General features: G+C 39.8%; 1 protein-coding gene across 2 annotated transcripts in view; it reads left to right on the top strand.

Moving 5' to 3' along the window:
• Positions 1-7,885, top strand: part of LOC132832232 (nuclear transport factor 2-like) — a 32,217-nt gene extending 24,332 nt beyond the window's left edge. For both annotated transcript variants that reach the window (XM_060850040.1, XM_060850038.1), the window contains exon 5: positions 7,473-7,885. In XM_060850040.1, coding sequence (XP_060706023.1) covers positions 7,473-7,586 — 114 coding nt within the window. In that variant the 3' untranslated portion in view covers positions 7,587-7,885. The remainder of the gene's footprint in view (positions 1-7,472) is intronic.
• The last annotated feature ends 15,405 nt before the right edge of the window (positions 7,886-23,290 follow it).

The following is a 23,290-nucleotide window of genomic DNA, read 5'->3' as shown; positions in this document are numbered from 1 at the left end:
GTATCTCTTTGAAATGATAAAATACCCAAGCTGGGTTGTTTAGATGGAGGGATATGGGCTGGGTGCTAGCAGGTAGGACTAGATTGGGTTGGAATATCTGGTCAGCATGGTTTGGTTGGACTGAAGGGTCTGTTTCCATGCTGAACATCTGTGATTCTACGACTCAATGATTGGTTAATAAGCTACTTATTAATGTCTGTAGAAAGGTGTTTTTTGTGACTGCCAAGTCCCCCTTTCTCATTTTTCTTGCTACATGGAATCTTATCAGCCCTTCATTTGGAGTTTATTTCAGAAACACTTTCAACGTAGGGTTCTCATTGCAAATGGGGGGAGATGGTGGTGTTATGGTGATCTCACTGCACTAGTAATTTAGAATCACAAACTAATTATCTGGGAACATAGGTTTGAATCCCACCAAGGCAGATGTTGAAATTTCCATGGAATAAAATCTAAAGCTAATGGCAAATGTGCAACTACTGTTTTGTGGTAAATTCCCATCTGGTTCATTTATGTTCTTTCAGAAAGGGACTCCACTTCCTTACCTGATTTAACTTACAAGGGACTCCAGATCCATAACAGTTGATATTTAACTGTCCTTTTGAAATGGCCGAGCAAGTAACTCTATCACAATGCTAAAGTCTAAACAAAGAAAAAACTGTATGCACTACCTGACATGAGTCTGTGCCTGAAATGACAACATCCCTATTAATGTTGCAAAGTCATCCTTGCCAATATCTGATGGCTTGTTCCAGAGTAGTGAGAATTGTCCCACAAATCAGTTCAGCAACAGATACTTACTTTCAGAATCAAACCTTTATAATAATCCAGGCATCACTTTCCTGGATATATCCTATCCAGCATTCCCTCTAACTTTTTTCTGATTCCCTGACTTCAGCGTGTGTGGCAGCAACTTCAGAAACTGGAAGTATATGCTGTGATCAGTGTAGTGTGAGCAGAACCTTTGGAGAAGCTGCTTGTGCAGCTTTGAGGCAACATTGGCTTTGACCCACTGGATATACCTGCCAGATGGGTGACACTGGTATACAGTTGATGGGAATTACCCTAGAAGGCCTGAAAGTTCACTTTGGCGGATATAAAGTCTCCTGGCATTGAGTCAAACAAACGCAGCAAAAATCTGCTGATGACAAGCTATCAACTGAGAGGCAAATAAATGAGGAGAGTACCGGAGATGAATTAGAAATAGTCGAGGGCCCTGCCACAAATAGTGGGGGAGGAGGGAATCCTTAGGAAGGAAGAGGGCATGTTGGAGGACAGTGAAAGCTGAGCAGATTCAACAAAGTCATAAAGTCATTGAGCCTTACACCACAGAAACCAATCCTTCATCCAACCTGTCCATGCTGACCAGGTTCCCAAGCTAAACTGGTCCTGTTTGTTTGCATTTGGCCCATTTCCCTCTAAACCTTTCCTATTCAAGAAACCGGAAGGATGAAATAAAATCCTTGCAGAAAGCAGGGTGACAGGATGGATAGTTAAGGTTGTTAATTCCCAATGGGAATCGATTGGTTTACCATGGATATTGGTGGACAGCCTATCCCCAGCAGTGGAAATGTGAAATTAAGGATGGAAGTGAAGAATCTGAAATGGACCAGATGAAGGTAAAAGGATGAAGTTGGAAGCAAAAACATTGAATTTTTCTAAGGACTAACATAAGCACTGATCACATTGTCAGTGTATTGGAGAAAGAACTGTGGGTGTATTCTCTGTAACTGGCTGAAACAAGAAAAGTTCTACATCCTCCAAAGAGACAGACATGACTGGGCCCCATGCAAGTATCCATAGCCACACCTTTGACCTGGAGAAAGTCAGACGACTTAAAGGTAAAAGTTGTTCAATATGAGAACAAGCTTAATCAGGTGAAGGAGGATAGTGTTGGACGGCGATTGTTCTGGCCTCAAGGAAGAAGTGATGAACCTTCAGAAAATCATGATGGAGAATAGATGTGTAGGGAGATGACAAAATGGTGAGGAAGGGATTGCTACAGCCAGAAATGTGTAAATTGTGGAACCAACATTGGTCAGATGAATTGTGAATTTAAGTGGGAAGAAACTAAATAAGGAGTGAATAGTAGAGTCAAGATACGCAGAATTAAATTCAGAGGAGTGGGAACAAGCTTAAATGCTGGACTTGCCAGGATATTTGTGAATTTTAGGAAGGAGGGAGAAATGAGCTGTGTATAGTTGGGGGACTGAGGTAGGAAGCTTTGGAAGGGAGATCTTGAGAGAAGGTGGTCTGTGACAGTACTAGAAACTACACCCTGATATTCAATGTTTGGATCACGATTGGGGGGGAATATCTGAGAGTTGGCACTCCACCTCTGTCAGTTTGAGGTGAGCAGATGACAACTGCACCACCTTTTATCAACAAGGTTGATAACAAGGTCAGGATTGGACCTGAGGGAGTGGAGTGCAGCAAGCTCAGTGAGAGAGGCTAGAATGGGTGAGGGGAGCAGAGAAATTAAGGCAGTTGACGACGTCATGTTGGTAGTTCTTAATGAAGAGATCAAGTATAGGTGGAGGGTGATTATTGGAGGTGGGTTAAAGGGTCAGTAGTGTGGGATGAGGACTCTTGCCCAAAGAAGTGGGCACAGAGGCAAAGATGACAAGAAGAATTCAACAATATCTTCTGGCTAAAATTATTTGAACTGGGGCTGTAAACGAATAAAACTAATTCCTTTTAAGAACTGAGCATCTGAAAGGGGAGTATTTAGCAAAGATGATGTGGTGAGAAGGAATGGAGTCAGAAAGGAGGAAGAATCCAAAGGGGTTTCATACCTGAGCTTGTCTTAACACCTGAAAGAAAGACCGTTTCTGTTTAAAGATTCAAATAAGATGGTGAATGAAATGGAACTATGCACCAGGAAATTTTAATGTGCATGTGGTGGTACATGGCACAGTATGGATCTCAATGCAGCAGGAGCAGCTATCTGAGGAGCATATGTGTTTGAGATGCTTATAATCTTGGGTGGATTTGAAATATGGATTCATGCAGGATAAGACTGAGCAGGAGATGTTGACTGGGGAAGGAGATCTAGTTGCAAAAGTGTGTAAAACAAGGAAAGAAAGCAATTAAGGTTAAAAGGTCAAAATTAAAACAAATTTCACCGGAGAGAAGAGCAGAACTGCCTAGAGGTTGGCATTCAATGAAAAGCAGCAAATAAAAGTAAAATACTGCAGATGCTGGAGAAACTTGGCAGTATCTGTGGAGAGGCAAACAGTGTTTTGAGTCTGCTATGACTCTTGATAGAAAAGAGCTGTAAAATGGTAGCTTTTATGTTGACAGGTGAAAAAAACTTGTTCCTTTAATACCTGAAAGGAAGAGAGAGTTGAGTGGCTGCTTTTGATACCAAGGCAACATTTTACTGAGTGGCATTAAGGAACCCTAACAAACTGCAGTCAGTGAAAATCAAAAGAGAAAACACTGCTGTTTAAGATTATTCCCTGTACAAAGGAAGATGGTTCTAGTTATTGAAGGTAAATCATTCAGCCTCAGAATGTCATCATAGTAGTTCCTCAGGCTGCTGCCTTGTCCCAGCCAGTTGCTTCATCAATGACCTTCCTTTCATCATAAGGTCATTTGGGATATTGTGCAGTCAACTCTGAATATTCAGAACCATTTGTGACATTGCAGAAACTGACACATTGTGTCGATGTGCTCAAAACATGGACAACCTCCAAGCTTATCTAATAAGTGGAAAGTAATATTTGCACCATTCAAATGCCAGGCAATGACTACATCCAAAAGGAAAGAATCTAGCCATCACCCCATGGCATTCAAAGATATTACCATTGCCAAATCCCCTACATCAACATTCTGGGCATTACCATTGACGAGGCACAGAACTAGACTAACTATACAGATATTGTGGCTACAAGAACACGTCACCATTAGGAATCCTGTGGTAAGTAACTCAACTCGTCTCCCAAATGCCTGTCTCTGAACTACAAAGCTGATGGTATACTCTGCATTTGCCTGCTCCAATTACACCATGCAGAACAAAATGACTTGCTTGATCGGCACCTTATCCCCCACCTTAATCACTTGCTCCCATCACCACTGATGCACCTTGGCAGCAATTTGAACCATCTATACATCATACTGCAGTAGCTCTGAACCTGGTAAACCCATCTTCTCTACCATCTAGAAGGACGACTGCAACAGATGCAATGGAATACTGCCTCAATTCCAGTCCAAACCCTACACCATCCTGACTTAAAACTATCTCACGATTCCTTCACTGTCAATAGGCTAAACTCCTGGAATTCACTTACAAATAATACTGGGTTTCCCTAAACCTGAAGGACTGTGGTTCATGAAGGCAGTTAACTACCACCTTAAGACCAATACCGTGGGTATTGTTACGTGGCAGTGAACCCTTCTGTTAATTAAACCAAAAGTTCACCTTGCCTCGTAATCTGTTAAAACAAGTGACAGTGAGCCTCCGGATTCCACTAGTTGAAGAAAATAACATCACTTTATTTTCTACCTCCTAAAACAACGAGTATTCGTAAATCTAAGCCCCCCCCCCCCCCCCCCCTTCTCTTGTTATCTGCCTCCAACTCAAGTACCTTATTGGAACAACATATTGTTAAAATTATATCAACTTAATTTCAAAACCACACCATCTCTGACATCTTGAATTTGTACTCTTCCGGCTGAAGGTCTCCCTGGGTTGTCGTCTGTCTTTTTAACTGTGAATGTTTCATATGAAAAGGTACCTTTGATTGTGTTCCTAATTTCATGGGTCTCTTTCAATTGCAGTTGCTTTGTATCCAATTTTCAAAATGCTTACATTTGTATCCCCAAAATCAGATTGAACTAGTGAGACAATGTTGGCAAAACAATAAATTCAAACGCAATTGGGTTTTCGCATCCTAGGGCATAATTTAATCTGGTTGAATTCAAATTGTCAGAACAGCAACCAACTCTTATCTGTTTCACAGCCAAATATTACATTTTTTTTCAATTTCTCAGTACACTGAGACCACCATAGTCCTATCACAGGTGCATGTAAAAAGCTCAGTTTAGGAGAGCATTCACACTCAAAAGTACAGTACACGCCAGTAACTTCATAACAGTATTAAATCCTAGCTAGCTAGCAACACCTACATCCTAAGAATTTAAAAATCTGCAGAGGAGAGAGAACATCTGACATAAAAGATGCATTGATTTTATTTTCAGTTCATTTCTGGTGACAATAACTTTGCTTCTGACAGTGTTTGAGATTTGAAACCAGATTGGGAAATAAAGGTAAAACCAGTCATCTAAAATGAGTACTAACAAGTTCTAATAAGCAGTCAACTGCCATCTTAAGGTGAAAAGTTTTGCATTAAAATATAGTGTACTTTTATTTCTATACTCAAATGTATTTTTGTACATTGTATCTTTCTGCAGTCTGTGTAGCTGTCATAAGAGAAGAAAAAAATATTTGTTTTATGGTCTCTACTATACCAGGAGAACTGTTGAGACCGGCAACAAGAGTTCTCCTACTCTTCAAATAGGATCATGAGATCCTTTGTTCACCTGAGGGGGCAGATGGGACTTCTGTGAAAGTCTCATCTAAATTACAAACATGGCTTGGGGATGGGCAGGGCTGGCAGGTTAATGTTCCAGGATATTAGATTTACAGTGTGGAAACAGGCCCTTCGGCCCAACAAGTCCACACCGACCCGCCGAAGTGCAACCCACCCATACCCCTACATATACCCCTTACCTAACACTACGGGCAATTTAGCATGACCAATTCACCTGACCCGCACATCTTTGGACGGTGGGAGGAAACCGGAGCACCCAGAGGAAACCCACGCAGACACGGGGAGAACGTGCAAACTCCACACAGTCAGTCGCCTGAGGCGGGAATTGAACCCAGGTCCCTGGCGCTGTGAGGCAGCAGTGCTAACCACTGTGCGCGGGAAAACATGTCTCTCAAACTTGATTGTTACTTCCTCAAAAAACTCAAAGAAGATTGAGGGCAGAGTGGTAGATGTGATCTACATGGACTTCAGTAAGGTTTGACAAGTCTCCCTATGGGAGACTGATTAGCAAGGTTAGATCTCACTGAATACAGGGAGAACTAGCCATTTGGACACAGAACTGGCTCAAAGATAGAAGACAGAAGATGGTGGTGGAGGGTTCTTTTTCAGACTGGAGGCCTATGACCAGTGGAGTGCCACAAGGATCGATGCTGGGTTCTCTACCTTTTGTCATTTACATAAATGATTTGGATACGAGCATAAGAGGTACAGTTAGTAAGTTTGCAGATGACACCAAAATTGGAGGTGTAGTGAACAGCGAAGGAGGTTATCTCTACATTACAATAGGATCTTGACCAGATGGACCAATGGGCTGGGAAATGACAGATGGAGTTTAATTCAGATAAATGTGGGGTGCTGCATTTTGGGAAAGCAAATCTTAGCAGGGCTTATGCACCTTATTGGTAAGGTCCTAGGGAGTGTTGTTGAACAAAGAGACCTTGGAGTGCAGGTTCATAGCTCCTTGAAAGTGGAGTCGCAGGTAGTTAGGATAATGAAGGCGGCGTTTGGTATGCTTTCCTTTATTGGTCAGAGTATTGAGTACAGGAGTTGGGAGGTCATGTTGCAGCTGTACAGGACATTGGTTAGGCTACTGTTGGAATATTGCATGCAATTCTGGTCTCCTTCCTATTGAAAAGATGTTGTGAAATTTGAAAAGGTTCAGAAAAGATTTACAAGGATGTTGCCAGGGTTGGAGGATTTGAGCTATGGGGAGAGGCTGAACAGGCTGGGGCTGTTTTCCCTGGAGTGTCAGAGGCTTAAGGGTGACCTTTATAGATGATTACAAAATTTGAGTGGCATGGAATAGGGTAAATAGACAGTGTCTTCCCCCTGGGATGGGGCAGTTCAGAACTAGAGGGCGTAGGTTTAAGGTGAGAGGGGAAAGATATAAAAGAGACCTACGGGGCAACATTTTCAGAGTAGTAAATGTATGGAATGAGCTGCCAGAGGAAGTGGTGGAGGCTGGTACAATTGCAACATTTAAGAGGCATTTGGATAGGTATATGAATAGGAAGGGTTTGGTGGGATATGGGCTGGGTGCTAGCAGGTGGGACTAGATTGGGTTGGGCTATCTGGTCAGCATGGATGGGTTGGACCGAAGGGTCTATTTCCATGCTGTACACCTCTATGACTCTAAGTGACGCATTGCATAACAGCATAGTACTACACCAGAGTTTGAGTTTGGACCTGGTGCACTAAAGTATTGCATATATCTACCAGATTTTAATATTTTTGAACAGGTTGATAAGAACATATTTATTACATACCTTGAGAACAGGTGGGACATGAGCCAGATGGTCCAGAGGCAGGGGCACTACCACTGCACTTGCCTGATCTTATTACTTCTGTACAGCACTCTATTTATTTTTTGTGTTGCAGTTTGTAACCTCTATTAATTAGAATCTTCTGTTTCTCTTATAGGTGGATGATGACCCGGTGATGGGTTTTCATCAGTTATTCCTTCTGAAAAATGATAATGATAAGTGGATCTGCACAAATGACATGTTCAGATTGGCTTTACATAACTTTTGCTAGGCTTGTTTTACAACTCTAGTCCATACTTCAATCAGCTGGTTGTCTTTAGTCTGATAGTGAAAGTGTATTCATATGGGTGCTGTTTGGTAATGACCTGAATTGCTTAACAAAAATGGTTGTGGTATTTGCCTACAAGATTTCCACTCTGTTCAGCATTCAAAGGTCAGATGCATGATCAATGTTTACTTATCCAGTGACTGAAAATGACAAGTTTCAAGTTCTGTAAATGGTTTCCATAAATGTCAACTTTTTCATGAAATATTTGAATCTTGGACTTGTTAGATATATAAAAAAATTATTCTGACTTTGTTATATGAAGAATTTTTGAAAAAACAAATAAAATTAGTCAAACTAAGCCATAATCGAAATGAAAACTGATGTGACCATTTTATTCACACATGGTATTGGACAACAAAGTCTAATTCCCTTTTAAATAAAGGTAACACTGGTAAATGCCTTTAGTGGCATCTTTTAATATTTAAACACTGTTAGAAGTGGAGCTGTGACAAGTGCAGTTTTTGGAAGGATCTTTGGTTACCACTAATAAGTTGATAGTGCGGCGCTGGAAAAATGACTGAAGGGTCCTGCCTGAAATGTGGATCTTGATCCTGATCCTCAGATGCTGCCTGACCTTGGCTTTTTTTCCAATTCCACACTTTATCAACTCTGTCTCCAGTACCTGTAGTCCTCACGATCTCAACCATAACCAGTCAAACAATCACTTGACTCAGTTCCTCAATCACTGTAGTCAAGACTTTCTAAAGGCATTTTTAAATGGCTTTTAAAATTAAAAGTTTAAGTGAATCTGGAATTAGCAGCAGGATAGCATTGACGAGCAGCACTGATGTTTTAAAAATGGGTGAAGAAAAGTGAAACTGGGGAGAGAGATTGTAATCCAAAGCTGAGGACCATCAAACAGTCACTAAATGCGAAATGATGAAACTAACTGAGCTTGGCAGTTAAATTCCTGGAAAGAGAACACACATTTTTGAAGTTCACTCATGGATTTAAAAAAAAATAGATACCCACAAAGTTTTGTCAGAGGCTATCATGATGGTGCATCGGACCACATCAGAACTTTTGAATGTCGCTGAGGCAATCGAGTCTAAAATTTGGAATATCACCACCAAAATAGACATTTCTAAACACCATATCAATAACTAATAGATTGCAAATCAATTATTTGAAACATTACTGTGATTCAACATTGTTCTTCAGACCACAACCATTGTCTTTGTAAAGATCAGGGTATGTTCTATAGGTATATAAGTGATGAAAGACTAGAGTAAGATTAGGGCCAACCAAGGACTGTAGTGGGAAGTTGTACATGGAGTCAGAGGAGATAGGGGGAAACACTAAATGAATACTTTCATCAGTATTCACACTGGAAAAAGACATTGTGCATCTCCAGAACTCTCTAACATTATGTAAACAGACCCTTTGGTCTAATCTGTCCATGTCGACTAGATATCCCAACCCAATCTAGCCCCACCTGCCAGCACTGAGCCCATATCCCTCCAAATCCTTCCTATTCACATATCCATCCAAATGCTTTTTAAGTGTTGCAATTGTACTAGCCTCCACCACTTCTGGCACCTCATTCTATACACGTACCACTCTGTGAAAATGTTGCCCTGTAGGTCTCTTTTATATCATTCCCCTCTCAACCTAGACCTATGCTGCCTAATTCTGGACTTCCCCACTCCAGGGAAGAGACTTTGTCTATTTATCCTATCCATGCCTGTCATGATTTTATAAACCTCCTGTGAGGTTACCCCGTAGCCTCTGATACTCCAGGGCAAATAGTCCCAGCCTGTTCAGTCTCTCCCTGTAGCTCAAATCCTCCAACTCTCGCAACATCCTTGTAAATCTTTTCTGAACCCTTTTCAAGTTTCACAACATCTTTCTGCTAGGAAGGAGACCAGAATTGCAAGCAATATTCCAATGGTTGTCAAGAAGAATAGTGAGAATCTAGACTAGATGGGATTGAGGTTCACAAGGAAAGGTTAGAAATTCTGGAAATTGTGAAAATAGATAAATCTCATCCAGCCCAAGGGATTTATTTTAGGATTCTCTGAGAAGCAAGGGAGGGAATTGCAGAGCCTTTGGCTTTGATCTTTGCCAAGATTATCTACAGGAATAGTCCCAGAAGACTGGAGGATAGCAAATGTTGCCCTCTTGTTCAAGAAGGGGAGTAGAGACAACCCTGATAATTATAGACCGGTGAGCTTTCGGTTGTATGTAAAATCTTAGAAAAGATTGAGAGGGGATTTATAATCTCGATAGGAATAAGTTGATTAGGGATAGTCAGCATCGGTTTTGTGAAGGGTAGGTCATGCCTCTCAAACTCAGTTCTTTGAGAAGGTGACCAAACAGGTGGATGAGGGTAAAGCTGTTGATATGGTGTATATGAATTTCAGTAAGGCGTTTAATAAGGTTCCCATGGTAGGTTATTCCACAAAATACAGAGGCATGGGATGGAGGGTGATTTTAGCGGTTTGGAGCAGAAATTGGCTAGCTGAAAGAAGACCAAGAGTGGTGGTTGATCAGAAATGTTCACGCTTGAGTTCAGTTACTAGTGGGGCACCGCAAGGCTCTGTTTTGGGTCCACTGCTGTCTGCCATTTTTATAAATGACCTGGACGAGGGCGTACAAGGATGGGTTAGTAAACTTGCGGACGATACGAAGGTCGGTGCAGGGACATAGATGAGCTGCAGAGGTGGCAAATGGAGTTTAATACAGAAAAGTGCGAGGTGATTCACTTTGGAAGGACTACCAGGGTGCTGGGCTGATGGTAAGATTCTTGGTAATGTAGATGAGCAGAGATCTGTGTCCATGTAGGGCTGTTAAGAAGGCATACGGTGTGTTAGCTTTTATTGGTAGTGGAATCAAGTTTCTGAACCATGAGGTCATGTAGCTGTACAAAACTTTGGTGTGGCTGCACTTGGAGTATTGCATGCAATTCTGGTCACTGCATTTATAGGAAGGATGTGGAAGCTTTGGAAAGGATTCAGAGGATATATATTAGGATGTTGCCTGGTATGGAGGGAAGGGTTGAGGAATTTAAGCTGTTTTTGTTAGAAGAATGTTGGGAAGTGACTTAATTGAGATATGAGATAATCAGAGGGTTAGATCAGGTGGATAGTGAGAGCCTTTTTCTTTGGATGGTGATGGATAGCACAAGGGGGCATAGCTTCAAATTGAGGGGTAATAGGTATAAGACAGATGTCAGAGGTAGTTTCTTTATGCAGAGAGTAGTAGAGGTGTGGAATGCACTGCCTGCAACAGTAGTAGACTTGCCAACTTTAAGGGCATTTAAATAGTCATTGAATAGACATATGGATGAGAATGGAATAGTGTAGGTTACTTGGGTTTCAGATTGGGTTCATAGGGCAGTGCAACATCGTGGGCCAAAGGGCCTGTACTGCACTGAAATATTCTGTTGTAAAGCTTCCAAGAGAAAAGTGAAGTAGAGGTTGAAGTAATGGAACTGAAAGCAAGTTTGAGAGTTGCTCATGGAATGGAACAAGAGAAATATAGATTTATGAAAAACAATATGTTTTTAAATTTTTGGTGGGAGGGGAGTGAGAGGAGGTGGGTGAAATACATCATTGTGTGTAAATGATCAGGTTAATTGTTGAGCCAGACTATCAGGTTATTGAGCAATGTGAAGGTCAGAATTGGGGATGTTTGCTTCTGATTTTACACTGTTCAGCTGTGTTTGCCATTCAATGGATCCTGAAGAAACCAATGTCTATGTACAGCAAGATTCAGACAACATATAGGCTTGGGCCATCAAGTTACAAGTTATATTTTGTGCAAACAAATGCCAGGCAATGACCATCTCCAAAAAGTGCATCTAACCATCTTCCCTTAATGTTCCTCAACATTGCATTGGCTGAATCTCCCACGATCAATATGCTTGAAGTTAATGCTTACCAGAATCTGAACTGGACAAGCTATATAAATACTGTGGTCGTGAGCTGCTCAAAGCCTTTTCACTATCTACAAGAGGTAAGTCAGGAGTGTGGTGGAATCGTCTCCATTTTACCTGGATTGGTGCAGCTCCTAAAATGCACTCAACTCGTCACCATCCAGGACAAAGCAACCTGCCTTCACCACTGATACCTAATGCTGCCACAATGCACTATCTATGAGGTGCTTTTGCAACAGTTCACTGCCGTTTTCAAAATATCTCCAAAACCTGTGACCTTTACCACCTATAAAAACAAAGGCAACAGATACATGGGAACACCACCATAGGCAAGTTTCTCTCCAAGCTACACATCTGTCTTGAAGCTAGATTGTCATTTCATTATTGCAATGTCAAAATCATGGAACTCCCTTCCTAACAGCAGTGTAGGGAATAGCCATATTCAAAAGACTGCAGTGGTTCAAGTTGATAGCTCACTACCTCATTATCCAGGACAATTAGCAATGGGGAATAAATGTTGACCAGACCAGTGAAACATATATCTTATGGATGAATACTTTTTAAAATGTATTCCTTAATTGTGTACTTGATATCTTAAGCTATTCTAACTATGCTCATCATTAATCTGAATTACTTTCAGATTAAATGACAGAGGGGAAAAATGTTAGCATCTGGAGTTTAACTGCTTAATGTGTACATTTAATCATGATCCAGTCTATCAAATCGCTGCAATAATTTGTCACATTTGATCAAATCCCAAACAGGATTTTTGTGAGGATTCATGGGTTTGTATGTTTTTCCTATTGTTTTTGTTTTTGCCATGATGCTGTGAAACAGTCAAATACAACTGTCAGCATTATGGTGTCAGCTTTAGACTAGTCTAAACAAGGTGGATGCTGTCCCACACCTGCATGTGTACAGCGTATGGCTGACGGAAATTTAAATATTGTACATTGCAGTTTTTGGTTTGAAAACTTGGTTTGCCCAGTTTGAATGGGGAACTATCCTGCCCCCTCCTTCATAACGAGTTGCACAAAATTGAAGTTTCCAGTGCTGTCTGGTGGCTTGTTCCAGCTTGACTTCTCCAAAAGACAGTAACCTGTAGCAGTTTGTTTTATGATTTGCAGCCCTTTACTGGCTCCTGTACTAACAATGAACCTTGATTCAAGTAACATACTAACTTGAGAATGTCTGCTATTACATAAGTTATTCAAGCAAGAAAACATTCACGCTCTACAAGCTAAAGTATTGTTCCAATTTAAAAATAAATGAAGACAAACAAAAATGAAATACTATGAGTTAGTAGTCACAAATAACGTTTACAACAACTTTCTTTCCAGTTTCCATGTTGGAAAGTCTTCAGTAGATGAATACTAATTTATATAATTCCATCCATAATGAATAGTACAGGAAACTGAGCCAAGTAGCATCCTGAATTCTAAAAACCATTATTTTGATTTAAGTTTCATTAGGTTTCAGCCATTTTTGAAATTGACACCAAAATTGTAACTATCTGCCACACATTGTTAGGTAATCTTCATAGTTGTGCATTCTTAGAACATAGCTGGCAGAAAATAATAAATGTTCACAACTTGAAATGAGTATCAATTAATACTTGCAACAATACAAAAGGAAAATATTGTGGATGCTGAAAATCTGAACTACAAGCAAAACAAATCCCCATTGGAAATGTGTATCAGATCAGGAATTAGCAAGAGAAATAGTGAACATTTCCAGTCTGTCACCTGATGATGGATCATCAAAGCAAAAATTAACTGGTGAGTATGTTCAGCATTTCTTTTGGTTCTATTAACGCCTGTTTAATTCCAGAATGACAACTCTGACTTGATGTGAACAAATGATATTTTTCAAATGGACAGGAAGATTACAGTGGGCTGGTACAAATTTACGTGTTGGTCTTACTTCTATTGCTTAGAGAAGTGAATCCACATAAACTAGGGTTGGGGATAACTGATAATGGTGTATCTGACAGAATAGCTAACTTGTCTGCACCCAAATGTTCACCTTGCTTGGAAAGTGTAAGTTTCACTGTATTTGGAGTTTCATGAATCATGGTTGTACATAGCTTTGTAGATTAAGATGTTTCGTTACCAGGGTTCTGAGGATTGGTTTCATTAGATTGAAGTAGTGGATGATGTTTATTGAGTCAACTACGTTATCATGGCCCTTTTTTTTAAAATCGTAGATTTGAAGTACTCCAGATAAAAGAGCTTTATGCAGTGGAAGTGGGGATGATTTCATTGCAGAATCTTGTGGCCCTTATTTCCTTCAGTCTGAAATATAACATTTTGAGTATTGCTGAAAATGAAATGCTGTCAACAACTTTTGCCTTGTCTTCATCAGGATAGACATGAGTGCCAAATTACAAAGGGACCAACAATTTACTGTATGCTGAAATGGTGCTGATTGGTTGGCAATTCTGCACTGGTCAAAGTGTTGCCATGACAAATATGCCAATTTTTTCTCATACTTTTGTTTATATTTTAAAAAGGTGCAATTCCTTCACACATTCCTTTCTTCCTTCAGAATATATGTACACTTAAATCTTCTCAAGGTGATTTGATGTATTCTTGGCATTTTTCAAATGTTGAATGTGATAGGAATGATGAGAGGCGTTGTGTTGCAGTGGAACCATCTCTAGGATTTAGTCTAATTTTGGGATCAAATTTGACTTCAGGACTTGTTGGCCAAGAAAGGTGCGTTTGTAATGCACGTAAACAGGTTATCAACTTGTAAAGCTTCCAACATATCCTAATTGCAGATAGCAAGAGTAAAAGAGATTTCTGGTCGAGAGGGTCTTTTTCTGAGAATATTGAGTACATTTATGTCTTTAACTGTATTGCCTGAATGTGTTTATGTGATCCTTAGTTTTTATGCCTCCTTATTGACTGCTTTGCAGTAAATGACAACTGTATTGTTCTCCACTTCTGCTTCTGTTTGAGCTCGGTTGGACTATGCCCTTTTTTAAGATTAAATCTTTCAATTGGCATTTCTTAAATTAATGGTCGATGATAAGTAATGCCCTCCAAGGATCAATGCTGTGCTCCCACCTTTGTATTTCAGATATGAATGATCAGGAATTGGATCTTAGTGCAACGTATGGTATACAATGATTTTATGAGGTTTGAGGCATATTGAACTGTAAAGAAAACGAAAATACAAAGCATGCAAAAGATCAAATGACAGCAGAATGATGGTATGTACATTTTGTTGTGAGAGAAAGCCACTTTGAGACAAATTGAGGAACAACGGAAAAGAAAAATTAACAAAGATATTTGAAAAATCAGAAGTAAGAAAATCCTGTAACATATTGAGGATCAAGTTAGATCGTATTTGAAATGTTTGGTTTAAGGTGCCCAGATTAGGAAATGCATATTGGCCTTCTAAAGCATCCACTGATAACGAAGGGAATAAATTATGGTTATATATTTTTGGGTTGTGTTTCCCAGAGGTATGGTACTTAAGTGATCTGGTCAAAAATTTCAAGGTAATGAATAAACAGAATATCTATTTGACAAAATCAGTAACACAGGTATGTGAACTTACAATGAGTTAAAACAAATTCAGAAAAAATAATTGTTGATAATGGGTTGTTAGAATATAAACCCTACGAGATTGTTAATCCAGTGTAAATGCAGCTGTTTAAAGAACATGGGTGTTTCCTTTTGAACTAAAGATTTAATGAAATGATGAAACAGTCCAAAATCTAGGATTAAAATAGACTTGCCATGTTGGGGCTAAGGGATATTTTCCCCCAGTATTTCTATTGAACTTTAGTTCTAAAATCTCATACCATTCAAAGAACTACTAAATTTGTATAAGCAAATTCCAGAGTATTATATAATATGTGCAATCTCTTGCTCTCTGACATTCCTCTTGTGGGGGTGAACAAATTAAGTTATTTTGTGAAATATTTATCCATTTTTAAAATCCCTATATACATTCCACCATCACTATTCTGGGTAGGGAATTCCATGTCCTAATTTTTCTCTGCATAAAAAAAATCCCTCAATTCTGCTCTTATTCTTTAGGTGATTATAACAAGTTTATGATCTGTAATGATCAACACATTAACCTGAAATAACAAACATTTAAAATCTCACAAATACATAGGAAGTTTATCATTGATAGAAAATAAGTTAGTATCTTTTACAAGCTAGACAAGTTTATATGCTTACGAGACTATTGGGAGATCATTGCTCATTATGTGACCCGAACAAGAAGGCATACCATCAAAACTATGCACATGACAACAAGAGCAAGTATGTTTAGTTGTGAAGAGTTACCTAAAATGCTACAGCAGAATGTGGACTAAATAAATAGTGTAGCTGTCAAATGGAACTAAAAACAGGAAAATAAGATTATGCAGTTTGGGAAGAAGAATAAAGAGATTTTATTTCCATTAAAGTCAAATTAGAAAATGATTTTCCAGAAGTAAGTAAGTTCGTCACTCGAAATCATATCTTAAAATCACCAAAAGAAGCACAGGCAAAGTAAGAGGATTTTTTTTCTATGTAGAGAACTGATTGAATGGACCAAACAGATTTACTTTCCATGCAGACCTCTCACATCCTCTTCCCTGGCCTATGGACAGATCTTTGTTTCTTTCTCCTCATGTATCTGTTTAATGCCCCTGAAATTGATCTATGCTTTTCATTTCAAGTCCAGATGGTTTTGAGTTTCACATTTTTACTGCTCTAAATATTTAGAGGTAACAATAGGATCAAAGCCAGATACTCCATTTTTCCTCAAACCTCTTACCCTTTTATAATTAAAGTATCTTTGTTCTTCTACTCTATTTTCTATTGTCAGCCTGATTTTCTTTATTTATCATGCGCTGATTTTAAAATCTTGAATTTTAAACTGTTGATTGAGCTGAAAAGTTTGTTTTTGCTGAATTATCATTTTTTTTCCAAATTTAGATTATAAATAAAACTGGTATGATAGTTCAAATTTAATATTAGAAGCGGCAATATATATTGGCTTTGTTCAACAAAATGAGTTGTTTCACTACACTTGCCATAGCCAACTTGGAATGTAAAGAACAAAAGAACCCATCGCATCCTTCTCTAGACCTGCTTTGCAGAGGCCTTTTAGAAGATGTGTGATGGGCCTGTGTCTCAGTCTGACTGTCACAAGTAACATACATTATATTTTTTATAATGAAAATTTGTCTTGTCTGTAGCAATGTCCTAATTTGTTTACTGTACATGGCTGACTTGTTTACATGTTTTGCTCCTATTCAGATTAATGAGCAGTGATACTCTTTTTCTTCTGTGATATAAGCAAGGCTAGCAAATATTGTTTATCCTTATCTCTACCTTGTTGATGGTAATTAAATCAATTTGCTGCAGTCCATGAACTAGGTACACTCTCAGTTCTTTTAGGGTGGAGAAGGAATGGCAGTATAGTTTTAAGTCAGGATGGTATATGGCTTGGTAGGAACTTGCAGGGAGTAGTGTTCCACATCTGTTGCCCTTGTTCTTCTAGATCGCAGTAGGTCAACACTTGCTTGTTTACTTACTCCCTCCCTCACTAAGGTTCCAGACTCCTCATCCACATGAAGCAGCAATTTGCCTGCACTCAATCTCGCCCTAGCACATTCACTGCTCAGAAAGTGGTGTCCAGATTGGGGAGACAATGCAGATGAGTGACTGCTTTGCAGAACACCTATGTTCTGTCCATGACTGACAGCTTTCAGTTAGTTGCTCCTGCAATACAACAGTGTTCTCTGCCCAATATGTGTGTCTTGGGCCTGGCGCACTACCCCAGCGAGCTCAATGCAAGCTGGACAGCACCTTGTTTTCTACTTGAGGGCCCTGTTGCCTTCAGAACTCAATATAAAGTACAATAATTTCTGGCCAATCTCCTCCTTCCATGTCCTTTACCCACATCCCAGGCCCTGCCATGATATGGGCTTCTTTCAACTCATTTTCACATTCTCATTGTTCCCATTATCAGCTATTCTTCCCTGGCTTGGTTTCAGCTATCCCACTTGTCTAGCTTGCTTCCTGTCTCACCTCCATCACCATCTAGCCACTCACTCCTTTTTCCCAACTCCTGCCATCAATATAAATACAACTTCCTCCAAGCTACTAATAGCTTTGAGATAGGATTACTGGACACAATGTTAACTGTGTTCTCTCCACAGATGCTGCCAGACTTGCTGAGTTGCTCTCGCAATTTGTTTTTGTCTTCTGGATGGTAGTTGTCATGGGTTGGAAAGGTTGCCTCAAATAAATCGTGGTAAATGGCTATACTGTATCTTGTATACAATGCACAGTACAGCCACGGTATGCTGGTGATGGATAGGGTACCAATTAATCAGGTTTTTTTCCCTGGATTTAATAGAACTTCTTGCATTTTCTTGGAGTTCTACGAGTATTCCATTTTGCCTCTGATATGTGCCTCACTGGGTACAGAAATCCCAGCCAATGATCTCTTTATGATGATGCTAAGATGTTGATGGTAAGCGATTCAGCACCGGTGATGCCTTTGAATGTCAAGTGGAGCCTATTATATTGCCTTGCGATAAACATAACTCGCATCATTATCAGCCTCTGCCTGAACTTTATTCAAATCTTACTGCATGCAGTAGAACTTCTTCCTACTGCAATAAGAAAGACTTCTTCCATGTCTGAGGACTTGTGAATGATACTGAATGCTACAATTTTCAGCGTGCGTCTACACTTCTAACCTTGTGTTAGAGTAAAGGATGTTGATGAAATAACTGGAACTAGGATACTATTCTGAGGAACTTTAACGATGACTTAGGACTGAGATGGTTGGCCTCTAACAGCCACAGTCATCTTCCTTTGTGCTTGATTTGATTCCAGAATGGAGCGTTCCCCATACCAACCTTCAGTTTCCCCATTGACCTTGACTTTACTTTGCTCCATTCCATATTTGGTCAAATGTTGGCCTTTTATTTTCAAGGACTCTCTTTTTCCTCTAATTTCCTGCATCTTAATCTATGTGTAGTTTCTTTGTTCCTGTACAGCACATTCCATATTACTTGCAACTGAACATCCATAGTCCTAACAGAGAACACAAGAAATAGTAGCAGGAGAAAACTGTGCAGCCTGTTATGATTGCTCTGCAAGTCCGTTTTATGCTGGCTGATCTTGGGTTTCAACTCCATTTTCCCATCTGTTCCCCATTTCCTTTGATTCCCCACTAATCGTAGTAAACTGTAGTCCATGAAGGACCATAGGAATGTCTATTCATTATCAGGAGAGAATTGGTTATATTGGTTGAGGGAGGCCATTCTAATTCAAGGGTTGGCACAGGAAGGAGGTCGGCCTCTACAAACTACCATAGGCTAATTGGGTATATGTCAGTGCACCACATTTAACGACCTACCAGAGATCAAAGGTCAGACATGTTCACCCTTAAATGCCTACTGAGGTAGAAAGTTCCAATTCCCAGTCCTCTGAATATGTTTGTCCACATTGCAGTCCTAAATATTTGGTCCATTATCCTAAAACTACTGTTTCTCCTAACTGGGCAATATCAAGCTAATGTTTCAGTATCTCATCTATCAGGCTTCTTGACGTCACATTTTTCAATGTGACTACTACTCATTCTTTGAAAGTCCAGACATAGACAGAAGTTGTCCAACGACTGCATGTGCAGAGCCACGTTTCAAGTTTTTCTTCACTTGATTGAGCAGGTTTTTCAGGGAAAATGGAAGCATAATCTGAATAGAACTCTATTAATAAAAATGACCAAAAACATGCAAAAAAAGTGTATTTTTATGAATATGCTTCAAATGAGAAGACCAATTTGTTACTTTACATTTTTGCCTTGGCACTGGGTTGAATGCTGACTCAGTGATATCTGGAGCAGATTTTCCTTATACAACAGCTGCATGCTTGATGTCTTGGTAATGTGATTAAGTATAATCTTCATCAGCAAAATGGTGGGGATATGATATGAAATGAAAATAATCAGTCCAGTTTAACTCCACTTAAAGTTTTTCATAGCAATCTCTGCTGCCGAATGGGACAATGAACCAAGTTACCAGTTTTGCTAGATTTAGGCAATTGGCAAACTGAATAGAAATTGACATTTGTCAGAAGATCATGATGTGCAAACATGATCTTCATGTCGTTGTCATTTTGGTCCTCAGTTAGTCCTAGTTGGACCATGTTTTGGGCACTGATCATATCAGCTCCAAATGCATCTGTAAACACCAGTGTTTCCTGAAATCCTCAAATCTCTGTTTGATCTCAGCTACCAATGAATGTGGTGTACATTCCATAGTTCACTATCTGAGCATGTTATTTGATGACTTCCAGTGTGGAAACAGGCCCTTCAGCCCAACAAGTCTACACTGACCCTCCGAAGAGCAACCCACCCAGATCCATTCCCCGTCACCTAACACTACGGGCAATTTAGCATGGCCAATCCACCTAACCTGCACATCTTTGGACTGTGGGAGGAAACTGGAGCACCCGGAGGAAACCCACGCAGACACGGGGAGAATGTGCAAACTCCATACAGGCAGTTGCCCAAGGCGGGAATTGAACCCGGGCCTCTGGCGCTGTGAGGCAGCAGTGCTAACCACTGTGCCACCGTCCCACCATTGCTAATTATTTTCATGGTTAACTTTCTGAAACCAGTCTAATTTCTGGACATAACTAAACATGCATATGGTCTGAAAAATTTATCCTTTTTTCATGTTCAGGCCTTTGTACAGTTTTTGGTGGATGGTAGTAATATGTGATGACTGATTTGAGATACTGATTTGAACTAGGTAAAAACAATGACTGCAGATGCTGGAAACCAGATTCTGGATTAGTGATGCTGGAAAAGCACAGCAGTTCAGACAGCATCCGCTCCTCGGATGCTACCTGAACTGCTGTGCTTTTCCAGCACCACTAATCCAAGTACTGATTTGAAGATCAGACTAATAACTGTGTCACAAGCTCCTGGGAGAAAGTGAAGACTGCAGATGCTGGGGATCAGTCAAAAAGTGTGGTGTTGAAAAGCGCAGCTCGTCAGGCAGTATCCAAAGAGCAAGAGAATCAACATTTCAAGCATACGTTCCTTATCCTTTCTTTGCCTGTCTCAAAATCTCCGTCAGTTGTCAAACCACAAAGTTTGCCCTTTGGAAATCTGAATTTTACCAAAATGCTTTTTCCTTCAAAATATCTTGTTTTGCTTTTCTTTGCACATAAACAGGTACTAATGACTCCAAAGGTTATCGAACTCCTTTAGATAAAGACTTTTAGTTGAATTGCATTACTGACCATTTATGCTGTTAGTGAGCCCAAAACACTAAAATGGACAGGTATTGTGTTTTTTGGACAGAGAGCTTTGAATATTAGATACTAAATCATCAATTAATTTAGCAATGATATGATTTGAATGGTTAGATTTCTCAACTGTTGACATTAATAGGACTTTAATCAGATGATAAAGTACTCAAGCAGTCTTCCACAAATTCCCAATCAGATGTATGCTTTCCTCTCTCTCTGCTTGCTTTGGGTATCAAAAAATCTTGGTTGCCATCTCAGCACTTAATTTGCAGGTTAAAGAATGATTGTTGCCTAATACTGTTTTGTTTCATTTGATTCACTTGGCTTTGGAAGCTGTTAAGTTTGCTAGCATGCTGTGTGCAATAAAGCCTTTGGATGTGTTTTTGAAAACAGTTATCTTTTCTTGACGTGTTACGTACACTATGTCCCTAATGTAGCATCTTTTTAAAAAAATTAACCAGTCTGAAAGTCCAATCAAACCTGGAAGCCTCTGTCTCATTGATCCATTTTAATGCAACTTGTGTGATCAGTTGTATAATTCCCAGTCCTTTATATGATGGAGTTTCTCTTAATCTCACCAGATCTTTTTTTGTAATCTGTAAAGAAGACTAAGCTCTTCCTCTAAAAGTTTGCAAAAGAAGACTGTGATGTTTCCAGTATATTTCACCAACCATCGCAATTCTCCCGCAACCTCTGTGACCGTGTCCCTTTTCTCTTTCCCCGATGGTCATACACATACAGCCTCATGGTGTCAACAGAATCAGATATTCCTGGTTTGAGAGAATGCTGGTTGGAAACGGATAGAGAAACTGTAAGTGGCTCACTAAGTCCCGAATGCACCAAGCAGAGAAAGCCGAACTTTTTTTTTGTTATTACCAATACGAAACTCAAGAATGTTTCGCGGAGAATTCAGATTTAGTCAGAGTTATGTGTTGGAATCCGAAAATAAAGAAGTCTTTTTCTTGAGGTTCCGATTATTTCTTCCTCCGAGTTGGCCTGGCCGCTAACAGAACTTCAAGAATAGCAGATACCTATCTCGTAATCCACATACAAAAAGGATATGCCAATGTACTTTAAAATTGGCATTGCGATTAGATTTGCTCTAATTCTGCTACCCGCCAGTAGTACATTCAGCACCATCACCAGGACACTGGAAAAATAACTTCAAGGTACATAATTGAGGTCTCGCACTTCTCTCGTGAAACATGAGAAGCAGACTAACCGGCTGATGCATTCTTCATTTGAAAGCAAATGCTGCATGACTTGTACAGAAAATGAAGAGGAACGCTGGGGCTGACCAGTTGTGCAGGATTCAAACCCATGGTCGTGAGGCAGCTATTTTGTACGGTCTTACTATTCAGTAAGAGCTAGATACTCATTGTGAATGTGAATATATGGGAGCGGCGCTTACTATCATCTTGCATACATGCGCCGAGTGAAAACGTGAGTTTCCGGCCACCAGATATAGAATAGTCAACAATTCACTCGATGAAGCTTCAGTATATCGAGTCTACAAATGATTTCTTTTTCTCCATGGGAACTAGAAAATGTAGCTAGTGGTGGTGGGCGCACCACAAGACAACACATCACTACTCTAGTTACCCTTTGTAGGAGGGTACATTGAGTACCATCACAGAACAAAGACTCGATTTCTTGGGACACAAAACCTTCGCTTCCCACGTGTTTATTCTTCCTGATGCAAAGCTGCTGGTTTCCACTCTTCAAAGAATCTCGGATTCTTAGCAATGTTATGGTGCAGGAAGAGGCCACTCAGCCTATCTTATCTGTACTGGTTCTCCAGATGAGCATTAAGACTAAATGCCTTTTCCTCGTAACTCTGCACATATATTCAAGAAATCATCTAATGCCCTTTTGATTGGCTCAAATTAACTTACTTCATCCACACTTCCAGCAAATTGACTTTGTTATTCTTCACTATTGCAGGGCTTAGCCCAAGAGGGAATTATTGCCTTTGCCTCAGTGACAAAGGCTTACAACCCTCCCCTCTGCTGAACAAGGCCCAGGACTAACAAAGGCTCGCACTGCTGGAGCCCTTGCTGCTAGTATTCCCAGGTCTTAAACGTCCTGCTGTTCACTCCTGTTGCCCTGAGACTAGCTTGCTGTTTGTCTAATCACAGCCTATTTCTCATGAACTTGCTGCTGATCAGACTTCCCAACGTATATTTTTGGATTCCTGAATCTTCCCTCACCTGAACCCTGTTGTCCCTATGTTAAATTCAGGTTATTTTTTTTCTTACCTTTTATAGCTCTGTTTAGTACATTTCATAGCTTTGTTAATGAAATAACTTAACCACCTTATAATGAAAAGGGGCAGAGACTTTAGGGAATTGTTGTCAGTAAATTACTCTTTTTCTAAGCAAATGCCTTAGTTTTTGTATGGAGCCTAAGATTGGACAGTGAAGAAAGTGTTTGGTATGCTTTCCTTTACTGGACAGAGCACTGAGTATAGAAGTTGGGAGGTCATG

Source organism: Hemiscyllium ocellatum, chromosome 34 (genome assembly GCF_020745735.1).
Source record: "Hemiscyllium ocellatum isolate sHemOce1 chromosome 34, sHemOce1.pat.X.cur, whole genome shotgun sequence".
Taxonomy (NCBI): domain Eukaryota; kingdom Metazoa; phylum Chordata; class Chondrichthyes; order Orectolobiformes; family Hemiscylliidae; genus Hemiscyllium; species Hemiscyllium ocellatum.
The sequence above is the reverse complement of the archived record's forward strand: the minus strand, read 5'-3'. Positions and strand labels throughout refer to the sequence as shown.